Below are 26,165 nucleotides of genomic sequence, written 5' to 3'. Positions count from 1 at the left end.
AACCTGCAGGCAGCCCTTTCTTCTAGCAGATGTACAGCGCTTAGAAAATTGAGGAGCTACAAATGTGTTGACAGTTGTTTGTTGCGCACTGAGCTCTGTGGGAGCTGCTTTTGAAGTCCAATTCATGAGTCTTTTCTCTCCTTCTTGAAATCAATTGTCTTTTAAAGTTTTCCAAATTCTCCTTTCCCTAAAGGGGGAGACCCCGCTGCACACAGCTTGCCGGCATGGCCTAGCCAACCTCACGGCAGAGTTGCTGCAGCAAGGAGCAAATCCTAATATCCAGACGGAGAAAGCCGTGCCTGCCCAGAAGGGGACAGCGACGCCCAGCACGGCAGATAACGTCAGCCTGCAAACTCCTCTTCACATGGCAATAGCTTATAACCACCCGGATGTGGTGTCAGTCATTCTGGAGCAAAAAGGTAAGCCTTTAGTGGGGAGCTGCCAGCTGGGAGAGGGTGGAACTGGAGGGAATAGGAGCAGAAAAGCAGATAAATGAACCATCAAAAAGAGTCTGCTGGATCAGGCCAGTGGCCCATCTAGTTCAGCACCCTCTTCTCACAGTGGGCACTCTCCCCACATCCCATTGGCTTCCATCAACTGGCATTCAGAGTCATTACTTCCTCCAACTACAGAAGGGTAAACTACAGAGCCCAGAACTCTTCTAGGGGTGGGTGGGAAATGTTCTTTAAAGGTATAATGTGTATGCAGCCTGGTATCTTCGAAGCAAACAGGATTAACTTCAGGCTTAAAAGAGAATTAATGGTTTTCTCTTCTAGCAAATGCCCTTCATGCTACCAACAATCTGCAGATCATTCCTGACTTCAGTCTCAAGGACTCCAGAGACCAAACAGTCCTGGGATTAGCCTTATGGACAGGTAAGCGCCAAAAGATGGATGGTCTGAAATTTTCGGAGCACGTGGGCAGAGGTGGCCTCAACTCCAATAAATAATAGAAGAAACCTTTTTTAAAAAACGAAAAAATAAGGATTGTATTCAACCAGCAGTTGACGCTTTAAAATTCCATTGTCGTGACTGATAAGTCCATTGATTTCAGTGGGTTTTCTCAGAGTGTAGTTGGAGCCCTAAGAGAGCAATCCAACCGGAGTTAAGCACCTTTCAATCCCGCTGCTTTCAAAAGGGAGAGAGATTTAAGTCTGTGTTCCATTTCTCCTATTGAAATCACTGGGACTTTATAAAGTGCTATGACTTTTCATCCACTTGTCTGTAGTGGGTATGGGGGAAATAGAAAAAGAAATACTTTATTGTCACTGTACCACGTGTTTACAGTGAGATTATACGAGCCCCCCCCCTCACCGGCCAATCTCTCAGTCCTTGTTACACTCTGTGTGCTGTCATACAGCCACCTTGGAGTCTCTTTCAAATAAGAGGGGAGGTGAACTGTTTAATGCTGAGTAGCTAGTTGATCCCGTCCCTCATCCTGTGCAGGCCATATATTCTCCACTTGTACATCATAGTACAGACTATGGACTGCAAATCCCATCATCCCTGCTCACTGGATGTGGGGCTGGCGAGGGCTGATTGGGGTTGGAAGTTCAACAGCACCTGGAAAGCCACAGGTGGGGCTTTCATTTTTTTAAAAAAAACAGCATCTACTTATGTGCTGGATTACCAAAATAGGTGGTGGCGGCCGTGGAACCCTTCATAGTTGTTCTCATAAACAAATCTGTTCTCCTGTTTCGACGTAGCGCAAACTAACAGGCCTCCGACTGCAGGTGGCTAGAAAGCCATGTTTGTCTGACAGAAGTGCATCTGAGCCCTTTAATTTGGCATATTTGTACCTAAACAAATTTTGTGCCTAAAGCTGCCGGGAGGAGTAAAGGTCAAACTCCAACTTGCCTGCAAATCCCTGAAAACGTTAACCTCTTGCAGTATCTTGACAAGAGAAAAAAGGGGAATACAGCTGAATTTACATGGCTTCATACTCCAACTATGGGAGCACAGTCTCAGGATTGCAGGCCAGGTCCTAGGACTGCAGTTTGAAGGTTCATCTGTATAGAGTAACCTTCCCCAGATGTTGAGCGCCACTTATTAACATATGGAAGTCACCAGGTTCGGGGCGTCCTATTGTTAAATACCATAACATGCAAAGTGTCCCAGAGTAAGGATTTGTTTATTTTCGAGTGCTTCTTTCCCACTTTTCTAAAAGACAACGAAAGCTACGGACAATGCATTTACTTCTTTTCAAGAAGCTCAAGGGTAGCATACATCATTTCCCCCCGTACCATTTTATCCTCATAGCAACCCTGTGAAGTAGGTTAGGCTGAGAGCAACTGGCCCCCAGCGAGCTTCATGACCGATGGGGGATTTGAACCCTGTTCTCTCATGCCTTATCTGACTGTCCAAAATGGGAGGGGAGAGAGTGGGAGCTCTACAGGCAGAAGGAAAGAAAGGGCAGAAATTTAACGGATAAATTGGACGTTTCTTTCCTCCCCCCCGCCCCCCGGCAGGAATGCACACTATTGCTGCTCAGCTGCTTGGCTCTGGGGCCTCCATCAATGACACGATGTCAGACGGGCAGACTCTGCTGCACATGGCAATACAGAGGCAGGACAGCAAGAGCGCCCTCTTCCTCCTGGAGCACCAGGCAGATATCAGTGTCAGGTAAAAAGGCCTTGGTTGTACTTGCAAAGTTGTGTGAGAGTCTTAGCACAGAGACAGGCCCAGTGCCCCCGCAAGGCACACTCGGGCAAATGAATTGGCGCTGGCTTGGGCTGAGCAGGTTGCTTCTGCTCTTCCCACACCCCCTTGCCTCAGAGGGCATCAGTGGGTTCTGCTGGTGGGTGGAGGTTGACACCACAGAGAACCAAGGATGATAACAGAAAATGCCACCTGAATTATCTTGGCACCATAAGGATGGGATCTTTGTTTATCTTCTATTATGGTTATGAGACAGCAACTTGTTTCTGTATGGTGCTTTTAAAAGAACCTCAAAGAAAATAAGGGGTACCGCAGACTCACTTGTGCCCCAGCTGATTAGTTCAGGGATGATGAATCTTTGGCTCTTGATAGAGGTTTATCTTTCAGTACCATTTTGAGCCTTTATCGTCTCTTTTGTTCTTTCTGCAATTTTTTTAATAGTACAGTGGTACCTCTAGTTGTGTTCACCTACGGTTATGTATCCTTCCGGATATGTATGCGGCAAACCCAGAAATATTTTCCCAGGTTTCGCCACTCATGCATGCACAGAGGCGCTAAACCATGCCATGTGCAGAAGCAGCACCTTTGGTTGCGAATTCCTTGGGATGTGACTGGAGCTCTGGAACGGATCTCATTCACAACCGGAGGTACCACTGTACTTCCCTCCCCCAAACTGTCGGTGATGCACCGCCTGTGGCTATCTGCCTGCATATAGCACAGTGTGCTTGTTTGCAGGACTCAGGATGGTGAGACGGCCCTCCAGCTGGCCATCAAAAACCAGCTTCCTCTTGTCGTCGATGCAATCTGCACCCGGGGAGCAGACATGTCTGTGCCAGATGACAGAGGGAACCCTCCGCTCTGGCTGGCTCTGGAAAACAACCTGGAAGATATTGCTTCGACTCTGGTAAGAGCAGTGACTGCTGCAGCCTCTTTTTTCTTCTTCTATTAGACGTTGGAATCCTTTTCACAGTCATCACTCTTCTCTAACCAATCAACTTGGAGATGTTTCTGTACAAAATGCATGCCAGGATAAAGTGGGGGGGGGCGTTGTTTTGTTCTTCAAGTCATTGGGCATAATGAAACTAGGGAGGAACTGAAAAAGAAGGCTTTGCTGTGGGAGGTGAAACCTAGGGAGAAGTCTGAGACGGAACTGCATTGCAAGCTTGGTTGTGGCTGGTGTTGAGAGCCACAGACCTTATTTTCTTTGCCGCTCTCTTTAATGCATGATGTTGCATGACAGTGTTGTGAGTTGCTTTCCCCCTGCTCACAGACACTGCACTGGTTGCAGAATCAATGAAACAGCAGTTGGATATGGTTTGAGTATCCCTGGGGCAGCCATTCCCAACCTACTGTCCTCCAAAACATGTGGAGCGCACCAGGTTGGGAAAGACTGGCCTAGATGTTGTGAGTAGGAGAGAGGGAGGCAACGAGAGGCAAGGCTGTTGTATTCAACTATCAGCGACCACAGCTTGAGAGTAGCTGCTGCCTTCCTGGCGGAGCTTTTCCTGTAGCCTCTGTTCCACCAAAGGGGATTTTAAAAACAAGGTATCCTCAGCAAGTTCTGCGAGTTGCATGATGCATTCTTCTTTCACATCCGAGTTCGTTCAGTGGTTTTTTTAACAGGTTGCACTATTTTGAGTGCATTGTTAAATTTATATTTTAAAAAAAGAGGGCGGGGGAGTGTAAAATGTTTAAAGCAGGCAGGGTTCCTAAAACCAGGTAGAAAAATGCTACACAGAAATTTATGTCAGGACTCCAGTACAATATTGAGAAGGGCTGGTTGGTTGCACGCTCTGGCAAAACCCCTAATAGCTTACTGGAGAGACTGAACAAACGCTGCTCATTTAACAGGTTGAGCAGCCTACGCACCTTCAGTTTGTGTGCACGACCCTCCCACAGTTATCATATTTTAGTTTCTAGGCATGCAAAGGATTCTAATGTCTCTTCACCAGTATTCTGGAGCACCGTTCCTATTGAAATCAGGGAGGCTCCTACAGTTCTGATACTCTGTCCCCTGCTGAAAACATGTTTGTTGTCCAGGCATTTTTTTTTTTTTTTTTTTGAGAATTCCTTTGATTCACTCCTGGTCATTTTGTTCTGTATTTTATTATTTTATTATTTCACTGTGTCTCAATGGTTTTTAATAAGATAACATGGTCAGTTATCTGCTGAAACCTTTTTGGGTGTGCAGAGTGAGCTGTGTTTAAACTAGTGGATCTTAGAGAGTGGGCTTCTTGCAATCACACACAGAGAGGTAGGTAAGAAAATAAGCTGTTCATCGTAGGAAATAATGTGATTTGCAATAGAAAAGTTTCTACTTCCATATGAATCTATGCTTTCTCCTTGGTTCTCTCAGAGGATAATTAAAGATGACCTCTCACCTTGAGGTCCAAGCAAGAAAGGTATAAGGAGGAGGAAATTATAAGTAGGATGCCACCTGAGAATATCAGTCTCACCTAAAAGAGACAGAGTTAGGGACCTCCAGATTCCCAGACTATCCATGTATCTTTAACCTTTATCTGCCTTAGCCCACGCAAACTCCATTTTTTAGATAATTCATTTTATCCCCCTTCTGGTTGTTCTGTATTTTACGATTTTATAATTCTATGGTGTGGATATTTGTACACACCACAATGACTATTTTTAAATGACTTCCAGGTTTATAGATAGATACTCTTATAAATTAAACTTGAATAACAAAGGCAAGCCATGTTGTTAAAAAGAGCTTCGGTAATCAGTTGTCTTTAATAGGCTCTTCAGCAACGAACAGACTGTAGAAACAGAAGCCCTCGCTGCCACTAACTGCCTGCGTAAGAAAAGCAGGAAAAAAAGTGCCAAATCATTAACCTCATCCCAGAAATGGCTTACGCCTTCTGTTTTGTTGTTAATATCATCTGCTTTATAATGTACGTTATTTTCAAGTCTTTTTTTAATTCTTTTTAGTTCTAGTAAAAAATAACTCTATTTTGCTGTACAATAAGCTGTTTTCTAAAAGAAAGGGGGGAAATAACTGAAGAGCTTTGATTTCTGTTGCCCTTCGGAAGCCAGTCTTTTTATTTCTCCATGTTGTTTATCGAATTTATATACCACCCTATATCCAGAGGTCTGGGCAGTTCACAGCACAAAATCAAAATCAAATGTTTTAAATTGAGAACCCAAACATTAAGCACCGCTGTGCTATGTTCTCCCCTAAGCATCTCTTCTCTGCCTGTAGGTGAGACACGGTTGCGATGCAACGTGTTGGGGTCCAGGACCGGGAGGCTGCTCACAGACTCTGCTGCACAGGGCCATCGATGAGAACAGCGAACAGATCTCCTGCTTCCTTATCCGCAGGTGGGGAACAAACCTGTTGTCCAGACTGCTTGAGCCAACAGTTAAGGCTTTGTAAACCAATAGGCCATTGACTTGGTGTGATACCTAAAACAATGTCTTTCCTTCCCCTTCAGCCAACCTGTTGGCAAGCCACTGTGTGTGGACCCAATGGGCCAAATATACTTTGGAAGGGGGTGCAGCTCATGGGAGATTGCCTTACTTGCGTGCAGAATGTCCCAGGCTAAATCCCTTGGATCTGCAAGGACTCTTCCTTCATTGGGATTTTTCAGCAGAGGTTGTGTGGCCATCTGCCATGGATGCTTTAGTTGAGATTCCTGCATGACAGGGGGTTGGACTAGATGACCCTTGGGGTCTCTTCCAACTCTACAATTCTATGAGTCTGTGATTCCAGGAAGGGCTGGGAAGGCCCCTGCCAGAAATATAGTTTGTTGGTTTAAACATGAACCAGTGTTTTGATACCATATAAGGCAATTTTCTGTGTCCTCCTTTCCATTAATCTTTTACTCACAACCTTGAGGACTGCAAACCTGCTCTCTTTTTAGGGAAAGGGCTTTGAATGCGGTTTTTTTCATGCAGAAAGCACCGTGTTCTGTCTCTACATAGGACTGGGAAAGGACCCTTGACTGAAATCCTAGAGCAGGATTTCCCAGATGTGGGTGCCCAGCTGTTAGTTGGACTACAACTCCCATCATCTTATCTAACAGGACCAGTGGTCAGGGATGATGGGAACTGTAGTCCAAAAAAACCCAGCTGGCGACCCACGTTTAGGAAATCCTGCATTCGAGAGCTGCTGCCAGTCATTGTAGGCAGCCCTGAGCTTTAGTAATAATAATAATAATAATAATTTTTATTTATACCCCGCCCACCCCAGTCAAGGCCGGGCTCAGGGCGGCTAACAAGCAATAATAAAAACAAGTTGAATGGATACAACTTAAAAACAAGATTAAAATACAACATTAAAATATTGAAACATCAAAATATTAAAATGCAGCCTCATCACAGGAGGAGAAAGGAAAATGAAAGAGGGGGAGGGAATCCAATTGGCTCCAAGCCAAAGGCCAGGTGGAACAACTCTGTCTTACAGGCCCTGCGGAAAGAAATCAGATCCTGCAGGGCCCTGGTCTCATGAGACAGGGCGTTCCACCAGGCCGGAGCCAGAGTTGAAAAGGCCCTGGCTCTGGTTGAAGCCAGTCTAACTTCCTTAGGGCCCGGGACCACTAAAGTGTTGCTATTTATGGACCTTTAGGTGGCTTATTGGTCCAGCTCTGTGCTAAGCAGCTTCCAGGGTTCTCTTGCCGTGCTTCCAGTTGTTGAGGCTGACGGTAGCACTGTTGCTTCCTTCTCAGCGGCTGCGACGTCAACAGCCCGAGGCAGCCAGGGGCCAACGGCGAGGGCGATGAGGAAGCCCGCGATGGACAGACGCCCTTGCACTTGGCGGCTTGTTGGGGCCTTGAAGAAACGGTGCAGTGCCTTCTAGAGTTTGGAGCCAATGTAAATGCACAGGTACGAAACAGTAAAGGCCTCGTAGGCTTTTTCCTATTTCCGCTGGCGGCTCCTTTCTTGGGCCACAGATGTCCTCCCGACCTTTGCACGCATTGCATACTTGTTTCAAGCTGCTGGCTAACCCAACCTGTGTTTGTAGGATGCAGAAGGGAGAACGCCCATCCACGTTGCCATTATCAACCAGCACGGTGTCATTATCCAGCTGATGATCTCGCACCCGGAAATCCAGCTCGGCATACGGGACCGGCAAGGCATGACCCCTTTTGCCTGCGCCATGACGTACAAGAACAACAAGGCGGCAGAGGCGATCCTGAAGCGGGAACCGGGAGCGGCCGAACAGGTACAGGGGACCAAAGTGCACCCCCTCATACATGCACTTGTGTCATAAGCCCGGTGACTGAGGTATCACTGTCACTGTCAGTGTGTCATCTTAGGCCTGCACAGCACCCAGGATAGAGAGAGAAGGTGTAAAAAAACCGAAAAAACTTTTATTTTTTAAAATGAGTTTATTTTTGCATTTTCAGGTTAACAAGCAACAACAAAGAAAACAATTAAAATATAATCAATAAATCCCCTTTGACTTCCCTCCTCCCCTTTTGCGGATAATAATAATAATAATAATAATTTATTATTTATACCCCGCCCATCTGGCTGGGTTTCCCCAGCCACTCTGGGCAGCTTCCAAAAGAATATAAAATACTGTGATACATCAAACATTAAAAGCTTCCCTAAACAGGGCTGCCTTCAGATGTCTTCTAAAAGTCTGGTAGTTGTTGTTCTCTTTGACATCTGGTGGGAGGGCGTTCCACAGGGAGGGCGCCACTACCGAGAAGGCCCTCTGCCTGGTTCTCTGTAACTTGGCTTCTCGCAGTAAGGGAACCGCCAGAAGGCCCTCGGTGCTGGACCTCAGTGTCCGGGTAGAACGATGTGGGTGGAGACACTCCTTCAGGTATACTGGACCGAGGCCGTTTAGGGCTTTAAAGGATCCTTATGCCAACATTTTTCTCCTGCATATCCTCTCTAAACTTGGATGTGCATGTGTGGCATTCATAGACTGGGGATGGGCAGCCTCTGGCTCTCAAATGTGGCTGGAGTCTGACATCTCTCAGCCCCAGGCAGCATCTCCAATGGTCAGAGGTGATTGGAGATACAATTTAAGAACATCTGGAGTGCAAGTGGTTCCCCATCCCAGCTGTAAACTGCTATTGGAGCTGGCCATTGGTTCGAGTCCTACCCTCCTGTTCTGGAGGGTAGAACTCAAACCAATGGCTTCCAGTTACAAGAAAGGAGATTCTGACTTAACATCAGGAAGAACTTTCTGACAGAAAGAGCTGTTTGGCAGTGGAACAGTCTGACCTGGGAGGTTGTGGACTCTCCTTCTTTGAAGGTTTTTAGCAGAGGTTCGATGGCCATCTGTCATGGATGCCTTAGCTGAGATTCCTGCATTGCAGAGTGTTGGACTAGATGACCCTTGGGTACCTTCCAACTCTGATTCTATGACAAATCTTTCAAATCAGCCCACTGACCAATTGGTATTTTGCAGTTCTTGTTGAGAGCCGTGTGTGTGTGTGTGTGTGTGTGTGTGTGTGTGTGTGTAAGCAAACAACCTAAAACACACTGCATCAATCAAATGCCTAAGAAATCCCAGTCTCTTATTTCTGTTCCTCTCCTGACAAGGAAAAATCTGTATGAAACCCACAAGAAACAGGGTAGTGTCTGGCAAATTTTCAAACTAGAAAATGTGTCTCAGGGTGTGTCAGAAACCAGGGGTGGTGTTCAACTAGGTTTCATTCTAAGCAGATGCGTTGAAATTCACAAACGTGACTAATTATGGTTTTGCCACTGCCATAGGTGGACAACAAAGGGCGGAATTTCCTCCATGTGGCTGTTCAGAGTTCCGATATTGAGAGTGTGCTCTTCTTGATCAGTGTCCAGGCAAATGTCAATTCCAGGGTCCAGGACGCCTCCAAGCTAACTCCATTGCATCTTGCCGTGCAGGCTGGCTCTGAAATCATTGTTCGTAACCTGGTACGTGTTGTGGAAGGTGGCGTCTGAAATCTGCCGTTTTCATCATGGCTGGGTTTAGGGGTGTAAGGAAGAATAAAATGCATCCGATTGTCCTAGGAACTAGGTCCCAGGAAATAACTGTCAACCAGTGTAGCAGCTGTTTGAGGACAGGAGTTACATTTTCAACCGGCCTATAGGTGGCTGCCATATATAATCCACTAGATTAGACCCTGAGAAACTCCTCCTTCCTTGTCTTCTCCTCACAACAGCTGCTTGCAGGCGCCAAAGTCAACGAGCTAAACAAGCACCGCCAGACAGCCCTCCATCTCGCTGCCCAGCAAGACCTTCCTACCATTTGCTCGGTTCTCCTGGAGAATGGAGTAGACTTCGCAGCTGTGGATGAAAACGGGAACAACGGTAAACTCTGCTTTAGATGTCCAAAGATGGGTGGTATCCTAGCAAAATCATTAGCTCCAGCTTGCTCCTCCCCCTTTCTCCTAGCTGTTGTAGGGAAAGGATTTCCTGGGCCAGTACAGACACCTTGGTACTGTTGCAGATCCCTTTCAGGATTGTTTTGAGGCTGGGAGCAGCGTTCGTGGTGGCACTATAGTGTTATTTCCAACCAGGCCTCCCTCAGCAGGGCCTAGAGTAGGGATGGGGCCCTCCAGGTGTTGTTTGACTGTGACTCCTGCCGTCCTGTTCTGAATGGGACTGACGGGAGCTGGAGCCTGGAGGCTGGCTGCTTTGTTGTCCGTGTTGTGTCTGCTGCATTTGTGCAGGAGCATCTATAGCAAATGGCATCGGCTTCAGAACCGTTTCCTTAGTACAGTGGTACCTCAGGTTACATACGCGTCAGGTTACAGACTCCGCTAACCCAGAAATAGTCTTCAGGTTAAGAACTTTGCTTTAGGATGAGAACAGAAATCATGCTCTGGCGGCACGGCGGCAGCAGGAGGCTCCATTAGCTAAAGTGGTGCTTCAGGTTAAGAACAGTTTCAGGTTAAGAACGGACCTCCGGAACGAATTAAGTACTTAATCAGAGGTACCACTGTATTTTAGCTTTCGTTATAAAGAGGAACTGCCAAGTTTCTAGCTGCTAAGCTTGTGGAGGGATGTTGGAAATGGGAAAGTGCTCTGTGCCTGCTGAAATCTGAGAAGGTGGGCAGGAGTACCCATAAGGAGCAGAAGTGAGGATAAGTGCAAGATTCACAGCTAAATAAATGCAAGTAGGGCACAGTGCGGAAGAAACTATGCAATGCAAAATGAATATCATCCTAATCTGTAAAACGCATACAGGTTGCATTATTCCTGTTGGACTCTTTTTGTGTAGAGTCCTCTCTTTAAAATGATTTCTTAAAAAAAATTAAAAAGGACCTATGGACAGTATTAAACTAACCTGTCCTGCCAGTGCAAGGAGAGATTTACACCTCTCTAACCATGTTCCCCTCAGATCTTCTCCGGAGCGTTCAGGAAATCTCTAGAACAGATGGGGGGGCATATGGGGGGGAAACATTCCATTGCCCAAGGTGAAATTATTGCACAGATGGAAATCTGGTTTAATGCAACCTGGTTTTTATTTTTATTTTTGCATGACTTGAATGCAGCCTTTGGTTTTAAGTGGCATGGAGAGGTGGCTACAGATCTTCCCTTTCCCTTTGAATCATGCATTCCATCTCTCTCCCTTCTCAGCCCTGCACCTGGCAGTGATGCAGGGACGTCTGACTAACATCCGTGCCCTCCTGACAGAGTGCACTGTGGACGCAGAAGCTTTTAACCTCAGGTAAATGTAACAGCTGCCTTTGCTGGGAAAAGGGACTCTGAGCAGCTCTGTACTACTTTCTCTCTCATTCAGTAGCAGCGGGGCGAGGGGCTTCTCCTCCCGTTTGCTTCATTTAGCAGAAGGGCTGTGCAAGGGATTCCTTGGTAATTTTGCAGTACTGGCAAGATGTTCCATGCCCTCTCCTGGTCTTGTCTTGGAGCAGGACTTGGGCCCAGCTTCGTAAATATTTATTTTGTGGCAACAGCAAGCCCTAGCAGTGGGCCATAGGAGGTTTAGAAAGCTCCCCTTTTACTCCAAAAGTACCACCCCAAAAACGTAACCCTGCAATGGGGAGCAGAGGACTTATTGCCCTGCGCCGTGGCTTTTGTCCTGCGTGACATCCTCTCTGTCTCCTTGTCAGGGGTCAGTCCCCGATGCACATCCTGGGGCAATACGGGAAGGACAATGCGGCAGCCATCTTTGACCTCTTCCTGGAATGTATGCCGGAGTATCCTCTCGACAAGCCAGATGCTGAAGGGAACACCGGTAAGCCTCGGCCGATGGGTTTGGCTAAAAAAGCCATGCAAGTGCCATCATCAAAGTAGCCTCTCAAAGTCCTTTTGCATGTGTCTTGCTGTCCTGAACTAGCTGGATGCAGAGGAGTTGTGGAAGGAGTCCCCAAGGGGAGAAGGCCCAGAGTCAGGGGTTTGGTGTTGGGACCATGATGAGTGGTCAGAGGGAGAAGAGGGGAACAGACAGGGAGGAGGAGGTGTCAGAAGCTGAAGAAGCAACAGGGCTTAGTGAGCAGGGAGAGGCTGTGGCAGAGAGCAGTCCAGAAGTGGCATGGTGGGGGGGAGAGAAGAGGCAGAGATGAAGCAGGCTGCAGAAGAAGCCAGGAGGTCTCCCCTTCCTGCTGCGACCAGTTCCGTCCCACTTGATCTCCCAGAACCAGAAGAGGGATGAAGAGGGCAGAGCAAACACAGACAAGGTGGGGAAGTCTCAGATTTCAAGGGAAGGACCTAGGAGAGCGGTAGGAAGGTGGGGACCTTGAATCCTCACAACTGTCTCATTGGGGCAAGACCTGCTGGGAAGAGTTGCCTAGCCTCCTGAGTTAACTTCACTGACACCATGTGATTTATTGCCAACCTGCTCCTGGCTCTTCCTGTGGAATTTCGCTTGCCTGGGTGCAGGACAATTGGCAGTTTTGGGACTGGCTAAGCAGAGACACGGACAATGAAATCTCCCCCCCCCTCTCTCTCTCTATTCCCAGTGCTTCTCTTGGCCTACATGAAGGGAAACGCCAACTTGTGCCGGGCCATTGTGAGAGCTGGCGCTCGCCTGGGCGTAAACAACAACCAAGGCATCAACATCTTCAACTATCAAGTTGCGACCAAACAGCTTCTCTTCCGGCTGCTGGGTAAGTGCCCTTGAGCCCTGCTGCTTCTTTGTCGCACAGCTGGTGGGCTGCGTGTAGAGAAGAAGGAGGCCTTTAGGCAAGGCTTGCAGGGAGGGAGAGGCAGGAAGCCGCCTCAGTCTGAGGGCCACGTTAAGTTAGACCAAATCTCTACTAGTGGGATGATCTACTAGTGAAATTATTTGAAAGAGGGCAACTTTACAGGGGCCACATGCCAGGGGTGGGTATGGCCAGAGGCAAAAGTGGGCGAGACAACAAATGCAAGTTTTCTCTTTGCCCCGTAAACTAGTTTCCACACACCCCCTCTGTCCTCTCCGCCCAGGCAAGCAGAAGGCACGATCAGAACTCAAGCCTTTGAGGGGGCTGCACAAATGGGGTGAGATGTGGAGGGTTGAGATGTCTAGTGTGTGTGTCTGGCAGGCAGCTGTACACATGGCTGAATTCAGGGCTTGGGTAGGTCACAAGTCATGGTGGCGAAGGCTGGCAAGGAGCCTCTTGCATTTAATTCTTTCTTGTGTAGACATGCTGTCCAAAGAACCCCCCTGGTGCGACGGCTCCAATTGCTACGAATGCAGCGCCAAGTTTGGAGTCACGACAAGGAAGCATCACTGGTAAGGGGCAGCCTTTTCGGATTGATCCACCGCTTGGACGCAGCTTTGATTTGTTTCGTAGGTAATTCCGCTCAGAACCTGCGCCACCCTTGGAAGGCTGCCTGGGCTGAAGGCATAGTTCCCTCCAGAGGAGGCGAAAAGTTGCCTCTCACCTCTTCCTAGACTGGGCCTGGGGAAGGGGAGGAGAGGCAGAGAAGCCCATTGGGAGAGGTTTCAGACAGACCTGCTGTGCAAGGGCAGGGCATGGGCAGTGTGGAAAGGACAAAGAGTTATTCACTGAAGCACTGAGGTCTATGCAGCATGAGACAGTAGCGTGCTTGCTTTAGTGATCTTGTGCACAGAAACATGAAGACCGTGTGCCTTTGGTTGTGGTCCAAAACACAGGATCCTCCCCATACTTTTCCCCCCACCCATCATCCTAGCTCCGCACGCAGTGGGAGAGTGTTTTCAATACGGACCATTTGGGCCATGTGCTACCTGGCCAGGTAGCTTAACTCTATAACTTTTAATCCTGGTTTGGACCACCACCAAAGTGCCTGAAGCAGGTTGGAAGGCCAAGGAAGGAGAGTTCTTGGAGCTCTTAGGGGCTCTTCCCTCCTTTCTGCTCCTCTTGGGATTTGGTAAGCCAAGGGTGGGGAGCTTGTGGCCATGCTGATGCTGTTGGGCTACAACTCTCATGGTCTCTGACTGTTGGCCACGGGAGGCAGATGGGAGTTGGGAGTCTTACCTGGAAGTCACCAGGTTCCCCCATCCCTGTTGATAGCACTGTAATTAACTGATGAGCTGCTTTCAATGAAGGTACCGCAGACTTTTTAATTCTGGGCAGCCCAGTTCCCATCTCCGGTCACAAGCTGCTTTATGAATCAGCAGGAAGCCTCCCCTTCAGAGAAATGGCTCCCTTTGGCACTGTGTCATCTTGGGTCCAGGCAGGGGGTCTATCTGCCAGGTGGGGCTCAGGACACAATGCCAGCTTTCAGAGCAAGCACCTGATAAATGTGGCAAAGGGGTACGATCCCCTGAAGGCGCAGCAACACCCCCCCCCCCTCTTTCTAAACTTCCTCGGAAACTGGGAAGCAAAGGAGAGAGGCTTCTTGTTAAACACAGCTAGGCAGAAAAGAGCACGGCTGAAATTTTCTTTCCTTTCTCGCAGCCGGCACTGCGGGCGCCTTCTCTGCCACAAGTGCTCAACCAAGGAGATCCCCATCATCAAATTCGACTTGAACAAGCCTGTCCGGGTCTGCAACATCTGCTTTGACGTCTTGACTCTGGGCGGAGTTTCCTAGTTCCCTTGCGCAAAGGAGAGTGACTCCCAGGCCACGCCCCTCCTTCCTCCTTGCAAACCGCCTATCGCAGGGATGTGGGTTGCAGGGTGCGGGGGGGGGGCACCTATTTTGTCTTCCTGTTAATGGCCGAAACTGATTGACTTAAGGGACCACGCAAACACTATATTCCAGTATAAATGGGTTTTGTATGAATGTTAACGCTAGAAAACTGGATCAGGAACAACTTGGAACTCTTGCAAAGTTGGTGCGAGAACAAATGTGAACTGAGTAAGAGGCCCTCTCCTTACTCTGGCGCGGGGCAGAGAAAATGAAAATTTTGCATTTGTGGATTATGTAACATAGCAGGCCTGTGCAAATGGCTGCCAAGCTGTGAGCCGGGCTGCTTCGAAGCCCAATCACATTGTGGGGTGCGGGAGGGGTGGGTGTTTGAATATTGTGAGCACTTAACAAATTCCTGGGTAACTCTGTGTGATGACCAGCCCCTCTTGTTACCTTCCTGAAGAGAAGGTTCTGGTTCCCTCGTTGGCTTTTGTCCTAAAATGGGCAACTGTGCTATGCACAGTGAGTGTTCCCTCCCAGAAGAAGCTGCTGTCTTCAAAACAGGGTTTTGTCGTTTAAATGCATTTGCTGAAGAATTCCTTTGTGTGGCCTTACGACAGAAGCTTTACACTTTCTCTTGCTTGAACAGGAGCTCCAACGGCAGCTCCAATGCTGTCAGAACATTGATATCTTCCCTTCCCAATCTGCTCTCTTCCATGTTAAAAATAAAGATTAAAAAATAGGCAGCAGCAGGAGGAGGACAGACAGACAGAAAGAGAAAGCGAGCTTCGTTACCAAATTAAAGGCTCCTGGAAGGGAGGAAAAGCTGCTGGCTGGCCCTTTCAGCACATATCGATAACTTTGCAAATAGTCATATGTTTACAGCAGTTTTCGCCAAGCTGGTGCCCGCCAGATGTTCTGGGCTCCCATCAGCCCCAGCCAACACGAGTCCAGATCATCCGAAGGACAGCAGCTGGGCAAAGGCTGGTTTACAGTGATGTTGGAAGGAAGGTCCAGCTGTTTGGACTAGCTCGGCGTTGGGGAACACAGTGTAGGAGCTAGCACAGAGCATCTGGATTTGGCTAGTTGCTTTGATGGACGGGATGGGACAAGGCAGGGGTGACGGTGGCACAGAGCCTGATGTGATGGTGATGATCCAGTGGGAGCTGATCGCAAAGGCGGCCGTGTCCTAGCTGCACCTCTGCTGACCACCCGGAGTTCCCATCTGTCGTGGTTTTCCCCCCTAGGCCTTCTCCGTTTAAGATGCTGTTAGTGACTTGGCCCTCTTGAGGAGTCTGCATCCAAGCTGCGCTCGCCGAGATCACTGCAGCTCCAATGCTAGGCCAATATCACCTGGCCTTAACTGGTTTTCTTTTTTTACACACACATACATTTTCTCCACGACGGCTAACTTTGTCCATTGGGTCCACTTCTTCCAAAGGAGCACAAGGGGGTCCCTGTGAAAGCAGACCCTGGCGCTGAAGAGGCTGTTTGGGTGCGACTCTGATACAGCAAGCAAGAAGACGTCCCACGTGCTCAGACGTAAAGCTCTTTGCCTTCTTAGAAACACAACAAAGTCCTGGGAGGTGGACGTGGCAAAGTCTTCTGTCGCTGCTCCAGAACGAATCGGTTGGGATGTGTGTCTCTTAACCTTAGTAACCACTACTACTTTTTCATTCTGTGTACATATATATATATATAAGGGGGAGAGGGAAATATCATTTATAACGTCAGATCTCATTTTCTTTCTTCCCCTCTGCCCCCCCCCTTCTAGAATACTAATGTGTCATTCCCTACTTACATATGTTCGTATGTAAAAAGACCTGAAAAACCACAGTGCTACTTTTTTTATAGGATATAACAGCTTTATATGTTCAGTAAAATCCTGGGCTATGTGCAGTAAAGGACAACTTGGGTGGGGGGAATCTATGAAGATTGATGCTAAAAACAATACATTTCAAGTGGGGTTAGCCCTTCTGACCTCTGTCAGGGGAAGAACTGGAACTCCAACCCTCTTCAGTTATGTGTGGGTTTACTGTGTTTTCCACGCCATCACTTTGTGGGGAGAATTCCTGCTCGTCTCTGCTCTCCTCTTCCTGCCCCCAGCCCTCTGCTCCAAAATATTCTGTCTCAACACCTTCTTGACCTGCCTTTGTCTCTCTGCCCCTGAGGAATAAGGCATTTAGGAAGGGGTGCCCTTTTCACAAAAGGCTTGTTCCAGAGGAGCGCTGGGGAGGAAAAAAGAAGCAGTGGGACAGTAGCATTTCACCTGGGAACGGTCTCTTGACACGTTGGATGGTCTCTCCAAGACCAGTTTAACACTGCACAGGTGCCGGCGATGGAGCTCGGTCATGCACCATGAATCCGATCCTCTCTTAAAAGTTCCCCTTTCTAGATTCACAGGCATTTCTCTGAACTGGCATCATGTGTGTGACTAACCCAAAAAAGCAGAGTAGCACCCCTTCTGGGTTGTTAGCATTTGAGCAAATGATCCACTGCAAAAGCTGCCTGTGCACACAGCCCCACAGAACCTGGAAATTGAGGATGGGGGTGTTTCCAGGATGGCAGTGCATTTTTGGGTTCTAGGTGGACTTTGTCGGGTTGCACAAAACTAATCACTGTAAAGCACTTTTAATAAAAGTTTTTAAGCCTGAGTCTGCATGACTGGCCCGAAGATTGTGTTACCAGGGGAGAAATGCACCATAGCCTGTGAATTGGCTGGAAGAGGCTGCAGCAGGAATTATTTCTCCTAGCCTAAGCCTCCTTGTTTCAAACGTGCTTGCAGGGAGAGAAATGGATCTTCAGAGAGGATTCCAACGTCCACCAAATCTCATTCTGCTGTAGCTTGCACTATCATTTGATCAGTTGACTTGCTGTGAAATGGAACCCTAAAGATTTTGCTGGGGCTTCTGAGTTTGAAATTCTGATCTGTATTTCCCAGTTCGACAAGTGAGGTGAACTTTTATTACCCGTTCTTGTGGAAGGCTTACTGGACGCGTGTTACGCCCTCTCTTGGGACTAAAAACACGATCCCTCTTAAACGTCTTGTTTTGTGTTCTGAAGATGGATTAACAAAAATGTGAGGATTGTATACAGCTGGGGCTGAGGAGTTCTAGGAGAGCTCCAAATCGACTCCCAGCAGTGGGCTTCCTTTAGTCTATGCCAACCCCCCAGCCAAAGCAGGTGTTTGAAACTCGAGGGTACCTGCACGGTTTGGGGGGCTGGCACTCCAGAAACATTTCTAGTGTTCTGGTGATAGCTGCCTCTTTGTTAGACAACTTTCCGATTTTTCAGACCTACAAGGCTTTTTAGTTTCCCATCTCGAGAAGGCAAAATGCAGGATGCAACTCAAGATGCAGGAAATCCAAACTCCTTCCAAAGCAATCCATAATGACCAAAGCAGACTTGGGTAGTGTGTGCATTGAGGATGCAGAAGGCAGAATGCCTGTTCTTAGCTCCGTGTACCCAACATCAGCCCACGGCTGTTTTCCCTGTCCTCCTTTCCCTTCCGTTCTGCATTTTAGGCAGAGGTGTTGAATGTGACTTGCACTGTGAACTCAGTAGAAGGAAAACCCTTCACTTTTGGTCAGTACCCTTCCAAGTTGTCTTTAAAAATTAAATTCTGCAACAGTAGAAGCCATTGCCCGGTGCCTGATCATGGGGAACTTGCCTTTTTGTAAAGTAACTCAATGTCACTGAAAGATGACTGTGAAATGTCACCAACACAAGATGATATTCTGTCAAAGTCCCTTGGCTGCAGCTGCTGTGCTCCCTGGCTTTCTATTGGGGGTGGGGAGGTGGGGAAGAGGCCCAGTTTTGGGCAACAAGCCACCATTCCTCTTTCTTCTAAAAGGTCTCTGTGAACTCTGCTTTCATCCTGCAAAGATCATCCACTAGACCAAACACATTCTCTGTCTTCCTGGTTTTTTTGCACAAGGAAAATGAGCAACAGCAGGAAGTTCACTGTGCTCCTGATAGCTGGTGGGCTGCATCCTTCCTACAGGCCTGATGTGAGTCTGGGTCAAACCAGGCTCATGGGGCCTTAGATGCTGCTGTATTGTCATGTGTTGCCACATTCCAATGAAATGTGCTTGTTTGGCAAACCCAGCCATGCTCAGTCATGAGGCTGGCCTCTTGACCCTTAACCAGCAGGGATCACCTGTGCAGGCCAACTCACACCTTATTTTCTTTTTTAGAAGGCAGAAAATCCAAGGGGCTGCTGCTCAGGATACCCACCCACCCAAAACATCACTTATCTAAAACCTATCTCACGAGTAGAGATTTGGCCTAACTTAACATTTTTGTTGTCTAGCAAGTTGCTTTATTTAGCAGGATATTAAGGACTAGTTTTTGTCTTGGAAAAGGGTAACAGAATGCAATAGTGTTGCCTGTGCGATGGGCATGCATTTTGAACTGAACATTGAGGAATCTTCTTTCTTCTGACCACCATACAGACAGCAGTTGAAGTTTTACGCCAGTCTGCTGAACTCACTTCAGAGAGCAGGCAAGGGAATGCTCCTTCATATACGAAAGAAAATGCCCTAGCAAGGCAGGGAGGTTAATTTATTTTTCTTTCGTATATAGGTCAGCAGTCTTATCATACAAGCCCAAATCTGTCTGATGTGGTACAGCACCCCTACCCACACCACAGGTTAGCTGACCACTGCAAGTGCTCTGAGTACTGAGAGCCCTCAACTCTAGAATGGACACTTCTATAATCTCCTTGTCCCTCCTGGAAGCTGCCTGGAGTTACTGCAGTAAACCCAACACCTTTTGCATGTGATGATAATGGTTGAAGGTAACGGGCCTAGATGGGCTGGCTAAGAAAGTATCTGAGTCTTTGGGAAATCACTGGTTTTTATTATTACTTTGCAACGTTTCCTCAAGTCTTTGTAAAGCGATGTATTTTTTCAATATTTATATGCCTGTGTAATTTCTTGTAATAAAGAAACCTAATTGAATTTGATGGTGTGCATGTGTTCATTAGTTGCAGAAATGCCACCTGGTGGAAGGATTTAATAGTGCTGTAGGTTGCTTATTTTTGTGTGAGGTTAAAAAGTACATACCGTATTTTTCGCTCTATAAGACGCACCAGACCACAAGACGCACCTAGTTTTTTGGGGAGGAAAACAAGAAAAAAAAATATTCTGAATCTCAGAAGCCAGAAAAGCAAGAGGGATCGCTGCGCAGTGAAAGCAGCAATCCCTCTTGCTGTTCTGGCTTCTGTGATAGCTGCACAGCCTGCATTCGCTCCATAAGAAGCACACATATTTCCCCTTACTTTTTAGGAGGGAAAAAGTGAGTCTTATAGAGCAAAAAATATGGTAATTGATCTGCACTGCCCTCCAGCATGGCACCGGACAGCAAATGATCCTTGAGCTTCAGTTTCTAAACTATGGTTAACACAAACCATAGTTTATTATGATATACGAATTATGCTCCCCTGCAAGGAAAGAGTGAGCTTATCAAAAGCTCTATAATAATTTATAATAATAATAATTTATTATTTATACCCCACCCATCCGGCTGAGTTTCCCCAGCCACTCTGGGCAGCTTCTAATCAAGTGTTAAAAACAATACAGCATTAAATATTAAAAACTTCCCTAAACTATCTGCTTGATAGTGGTTCAAATCATTAGAGATGAGTAGTTAAATTTTGCTAAAGAGGTTGGGGATGGGGGAAAGAAGGGGGAAATCTCTGTGTGGGGTTAGAACTTGCACCATAACTTCATCGTCTCACCAAGCAGACACTGGTTTAGAGCTGCTTTCCTGCTCAACATTCAGCAGCAGTTTCAGCAGACACAGTAATAGGCCACAGTTTCACCAAACCACAGTTTACAAAGCCACTTCAGTACAATACTGAATTCTGCTTTGCTGATAATTTGCAAACGTCGTGCCCAACCACAAGTAAGATATGCGTGTGAGTGTGTAAGAGACAAAGAGGGGAGAGAGATGGTTCAGTCTTTTAAAGCACACCAGTCAGCCAGCGGGTGACACCCTTCATACTCTCGCAGGTTAGGGTTGTCCAGGTCACCTCTGTCACTCATCTGGGTGGACTGTGACTGCTCAGAAGGCAACCCCTCTGTATTCACGCAGACACACTGGCTGTGACTGGAGCCAGGTTCGTACAGCTTCCTCGGGACTCCGTTCCAGTCTCTGCTAACTCCACCGCTGCAAATACACGGGAGCAGCAAATTACTTATTTATTTCTGCCTTTTCCCCAGAAATAGTGAAGCTCACCAAAATTCTAGCAAGCACAGATAAAATACCCAGAAAGCTAAAAACATAATAGTTGAAGGGTAAATAAACTATAAAAAAATTGAAACCACGTAGAAACAAAAATGGAAGTATTAACAGGTTATACTTGACTACAGATCTGCTACCATTTGGATACAGTAAAGAAACTGTACTAAAAGCGGACAGGGAATTAATACTACATCTCTTGACTGCTGCCAGAGTTGTTATTTGTCAAAATTGGAGGGAAAATGACAACCTCCATTAAAGAATGGACAACTAAAATGTGGAACTTAGTATGCATGGTTAAAGCCTAGCTATATGGTCAAAACCAGAGAAGATGGACATCAAGAAATGGAGAAATGGTCTGTTTATAATGTAATGCAGCAATAAGATCCGGGATAATGTAAATCCATTTATGATACTTGGAACATTGTAATATTGATCTGTTATGCTTGATTTTGGTATGGAAATTTGTCTTGCTATGTTCAGTTCTAGATATCCCCTTTGGATTTGGTTGTTATATTTTGTTACGTTACGTGTATGTATGAATGTATGTATCTAAAAACAAAACATTTTCTAGGTCCCAGAACTACGTCTCTGGTGAGTCACCACAGACTCAACCAGCCGCCATTTTGCCACCCTTCCCAAACCGTACCTCTGCTTTGAACACCAGACCCGACTTCCCCCAGTCGAGCTCCATTCCGAATTGCACGGCGGAAACCGTTTTTTCCTCTCGTTCTCCCGGGTCTGCATCCGCTGCCCTTCCTTGATGAGAGCTTGGGCCTGCGCTAGAGCCTCCGTGGGCGATCCATCCTCATCATAGAACCTCCCAGCCACTTTGCCTGTTCCAAGAACGGAAAGAAAACACCATCATCCCATGCCCCTCCATAAAGCAGCTCCATCAAAGCAACTCACCAGCCTCTCCCCCAACTTATAGTCCTTCCCCTTGCCAGGGGTCGTAACAGATCTTCCAAATCAAAAGATTCCTGCATTGCAGATGGCCCTCGTGTTCCCTTCCACTTCTACAATTCTATGATTATATGAAATCCAAGCTTAGAAGGTTCCACTATCTAGGCCACATCCACAACATGCATTTAAAGTACTCTTGTCCCATTTTAGCAGTCGCAGCTTCCTCCCCCCCAATAGAATTCTGGGAGCTGTAGTTTGTTAAATGTGCCAAGAGGTGTTAGGGGACACGGACACACACACACACACATACACACACACAACCATTTTTCCTCACAGAGCTACCATTTTTAGAGTGGTTTAACAGTCAATTCCTCTTCCCAGGAAACTGGGGACTGCAGTTTTGTATGGGGAGGAAGGGGTCTCTCCTAACAACTCTCAGAACCATAGTGCTTTAAACATGTGGAGTGGCTATTTATTTATTAAATTTCTATACTGTCATTCATCCAAGGACCACAGGGTGGTTTACAAGATAGAAACACAAAAATACACACAGTAGTAAACAAACAAAAACAATCAAAACCCCCACACACAGTTTAAAAGGCCGTAGATTGTATAATTAGCTAAAGGCCTGGGAGAAGAGGCAACTTGAAGGCCCAAGGGGCATATCTGCTATCCTGAATACCCCACATTAAAGAGGGTTTCAGACCCCAACTGATTGCCTGTAAGGGTACAGTCACAGCTCAATTAATTATCGTTCATCATATTTATTATCGGCACAGTGATATTTATAATATTTAATATCAGTGTTGGTGGCACAGGGCCTGGCGAGACTTTTGGGAAGTAATTATAGGCACCTGGTACATCATCATCATCATCATCATCATCATCATCATCATCATCATCATGTAAGCAAGTTCCCCCTCCAGAAAATAAGTTATATGGAATATTAATGTGATCAATATGATTCCCACCCCCCTATTCTATGCTATAATGCAGGCATATTCAAAGTCCGTTTTGGGGGCCTAATCCGGCCCGCTGGTTGGTTTAATCTTGCCCCTGTGGCAGTTTATTTCCTGAGGTAAAATCCCAAAAAAAACAAACCTCAACAACTTCAACCCTAAAAAAAACCTCAACAACTTTGTTCGGCCCTCACGGCCCTTCACTTCATCAAATCTGGCCCTCTTTAAAAAAAAGTTTGGACACCACTGCAATGTATTTCTGTATTTTTCTCCCCAATTGGGTAACAGGTGACTAATAAGTTTAATAAATAATAATAATAATACTTGAGAAACTGACACACAAGTGTCAGCTGAGCCTGGTCCAATGCAAAAATAATTCTTTTTGGGCTGTATTACATAATTTCATTATTTTACAGACATGGAGGAACCTCCAGTTGATGCATTTATTTGCTCGTGCATTTTATGAACAGGGAAGGGAAAATATTAAAAATAACGATAATGGTCTTAATCCACCTCACCCACACACCGCCGTTCACTTTGACACACATGTTGCTGCTACTGTTAGAATGGTTATAGACAGGCGAGGAACCAAAATGCGGCTGGTGATTCCCTCAACGCTAATTGATCACATACCAATAAGCACATAATTCTTGCTGTAGAAGGAGAGCCAGTTCTGGATGGCCAGCATTTGTAACGGCGATAGTCCCGAAATGTCATCCACCAGTCCTGCTGGGGTGAAATCGCCTGACGCAAAAGCTCTGGAGGCATCTTTTCCTGGCAAAAGAACATTGCAAATGTTTTAATCATCATTATTCTTACAGTGAAATGGTAAAAAAAGGAAATTATTACAGGACCAGCCCACAAGATGTGGCAGGAATTTGGAAGAGATGTCTCTGGAATGCCCTCCCTTGTGAGGTCAACCTGTCTCCATCATCATCATCATCATCATCATTATGTGTGGGGAAAAAAAAAATTTCAACCATTTGCACAATAACCTTCAAATGAAATACATTTTCTCATAAGTTGACTTCCCACCTTCGTCTCCACAGTGTTCTTATTCAATCTCTTTCTACTATCGTAAAAAAATTCTCTATTACAATTGTTTTATCTCCCCCCCCCCCTGCTTTTATCTCAAATCCTGCCCATGATTTCATTTGACTGTAATATATATACATTTTTTAATAGTCCACAAAAGGCCTCCATTCTCTGTCTTCGTCATTATTAACTTTCAGGAGGTATCTGAAAATATGCCTGTTTGCCCAGGTATTTGATGACCAAAGAATACTGTTCTTGGAAAACCCATGATCATAGAGGGTGGAAGAATGGCTTTTACTGTAATTGGTTTTAACTGGTTTTGCTTTGCTTTTTTAAAAAATTGCAGGTCTGTTTGCCGCCCTGGGCTCCTTGGGGAGGAAGGGTGAGGGACATAAATCATAGAATTGTAGAGTTGGAAGGGACCCTGTGGATCATTGTCCAACCCCCTGCAATGCAGGAATATGCAGTTATCCATACGGGGATTGAACCTGTGACCTTGGCATTCTCAGCACCGCACTCTAACCAACTGAGCTATGCTGATGAGTATAGTCCAGTCTAATTGCACACACCTATTTGCATGTCCAGCACTCAACACACCTTCCAGTATGCAAAAGGGGAAGATGAATATGTTCAGGCATAGCCAAACTTGGCCCTCCAGCTGTTTTGGGACTACAACTCCCATCAACCCTAGCTAACAGGACCAGTGGACAGGGATGATGGGAATTGTAGTCCCAAAAACATCTGGAGGGCTGAGTTTGGCCATGCCTGACTACGCTCACCATACCAACCTGTAAAAGATTTTGGGGTTTTTTTGGGGGGGGTGTTATAAGAGGGGGCTTAAACAGGTACCTGAAAAGAAGCTGTAAGCGCCCCCCGGCCCATAATGCTTGCGTCCTCGTTGCACATCAAAGACCTGCCCCAGCACAGCCAGGTAAAGCCCAGCGCTCTCCTCCGCCCCAGTGTAGCGGCTCAGATCGTCGGCGCTCAGTACCAGCTCAGCATCACGCTCCGGCCACAGCCACGAGCGGGGATCGAACCCGCGACCCCAAAGCCAGGCGGCTGCCCAGCCCAGAGCCAAGGCAGCGAGCGCCCCTCGCAGCATGAGGAAGGCGTGGATTGGACAGCTTCAAGGGGGAGGAGCTGAGGCTTGCCAGAGCTCAAGATGACGCGGGTGGAGCAGCGGAGGGGATCACGTGGGCTCCCTGGACGCTCATTCATTGGCTGTTGCTTTCAGGGTTTATAGAGCTTTTTTTTATGACAACGCGACCCCGTGTCTGTTCGCCCATAGAGACAAAAATAGTAGAGTAACACAGAAATCCAAAACGTCAGATCATTCCTTTCCCCCCTGAGGCTCAAAGACAGGTTGCCTCTAGAAAGCAATGGAGAAATTCAACGTTTCAGCTGTAGCTGCCATTGGGCATCACCTCTTGGGAAAGAGGGAAAACGAAAAGTAGCTCTTTCCAATCTGAGTGTGCGTGTCTCTGTGTATGAAAAGTCGATTTTCTTGGGAGTTCAAACCTTTGAAAAGTGATGCGAAAAGTGATATGCAGCCTCACAACTTTGAAAATCTTGGCAAATCTGGACGTGCGTGACCGCGTTTGTGGTTTTCTCCTTGCCCTCGTGTTCTTCCAATCTTGGCTTAAGGAAGTTGGGAGATCTGCCCTTGAAATGTGCAGTAGTTTGGTTTGGGAGAGTAGAAATTTATTGGTGGGCAGTTGGTTCCATCCCACCCCCAGGAAGCTGTGGAGCTCAGTTCCATCCACTGAATTTGGCTTTATATCTTATGTATGATATACAGATATGACTGAAACTGGAGGAGGAGCTATGATGGACTCTCCACCATAGTGAGAATGCATGGCCCTTATACAGTTCCTCACAGAAGAGGACTTCCCGATAACACTGGGAAGGGTTTTTTAACTGGCAATGCCACAAGTTTCCAGATTTCACAGAATTCCCCACCCTCATGACAGCTTCTTTTGCTGAACTGTCAAAGCCTTTTTTTCTGCAGTAGCTTGCTCTGGGAAATCAATGTTTCAACAAAGGAAAAGATCCCGAAGTGATTCTGAAATCCTTTGCAAATATTCACAGCCCGTTGGGAGAAGTTGCGTGCTAGTTAATGGTTTGTTGCTGCTTACTGATCAGAAGTATTTCTTATAGGTTTCACAGAATCAGAACTGTGGAGTTGGAAGAGACCCCAAAAACAGACTAGAGACATCTAGTCAAAGCCTTCTGCCATGCAGGAATCGCAGCCGAAGAATTCCTGACCTCTATTAAAAAACCTCCAGTGAAGAGGAATCCACCACTTTCCAAGGTAGCCCATTCCACTGTCAAACAGCTTGTACCATCAGAAAGTTGTTCCTAATGTTTAGTCAGAATCTCCTTCCTTGTAAATTGAATCCTCTGGAGCAGTAGAAAACAA

General features: G+C 46.7%; 2 protein-coding genes across 4 annotated transcripts in view; one reads left to right on the top strand and one right to left on the bottom strand.

The window, feature by feature from the left end:
* Positions 1-19,567, top strand: part of ANKFY1 (ankyrin repeat and FYVE domain containing 1) — a 49,971-nt gene extending 30,404 nt beyond the window's left edge. The window contains exons 12-26 of one of the 2 annotated variants that reach the window (XR_014558322.1): positions 194-419; positions 777-875; positions 2,468-2,621; positions 3,393-3,561; positions 5,872-5,990; positions 7,337-7,493; positions 7,633-7,833; positions 9,345-9,521; positions 9,770-9,917; positions 11,190-11,280; positions 11,681-11,805; positions 12,530-12,676; positions 13,194-13,284; positions 14,435-15,493; positions 15,580-19,567. Coding sequence is in view for 1 of the 2 variants with exons in the window: in XM_083714362.1 (XP_083570488.1) it covers positions 194-419; positions 777-875; positions 2,468-2,621; positions 3,393-3,561; positions 5,872-5,990; positions 7,337-7,493; positions 7,633-7,833; positions 9,345-9,521; positions 9,770-9,917; positions 11,190-11,280; positions 11,681-11,805; positions 12,530-12,676; positions 13,194-13,284; positions 14,435-14,567 (2,037 nt within the window). In the remaining variant the exon portion in view is untranslated. Of the gene's footprint in view, positions 1-193; positions 420-776; positions 876-2,467; positions 2,622-3,392; positions 3,562-5,871; positions 5,991-7,336; positions 7,494-7,632; positions 7,834-9,344; positions 9,522-9,769; positions 9,918-11,189; positions 11,281-11,680; positions 11,806-12,529; positions 12,677-13,193; positions 13,285-14,434 lie in introns of both variants that reach the window. The other variant, XM_083714362.1, reaches the window with a different exon arrangement.
* The window catches only part of CYB5D2 (cytochrome b5 domain containing 2), a 148,999-nt gene extending 124,117 nt beyond the window's left edge, over positions 1-24,882 (bottom strand). The window contains exons 1-4 of one of the 2 annotated variants that reach the window (XR_014558358.1): positions 24,596-24,882; positions 23,345-23,485; positions 21,499-21,685; positions 20,467-20,777 (exon numbers count right to left, since the gene is read on the bottom strand). Coding sequence is in view for 1 of the 2 variants with exons in the window: in XM_083714848.1 (XP_083570974.1) it covers positions 20,564-20,777; positions 21,499-21,685; positions 23,345-23,485; positions 24,596-24,848 (795 nt within the window). In the remaining variant the exon portion in view is untranslated. Of the gene's footprint in view, positions 1-20,086; positions 20,778-21,498; positions 21,686-23,344; positions 23,486-24,595 lie in introns of those variants that run through there. The other variant, XM_083714848.1, reaches the window with a different exon arrangement.
* Positions 24,883-26,165: the final 1,283 nt, after the last annotated feature.

The sequence above is a fragment of the Podarcis gaigeae genome (genome assembly GCF_964106915.1).
Source record: "Podarcis gaigeae genome assembly, chromosome: 15".
In the NCBI taxonomy this organism is placed as follows: Eukaryota; Metazoa; Chordata; class Lepidosauria; order Squamata; family Lacertidae; genus Podarcis; species Podarcis gaigeae.
The sequence above is the reverse complement of the archived record's forward strand: the minus strand, read 5'-3'. Positions and strand labels throughout refer to the sequence as shown.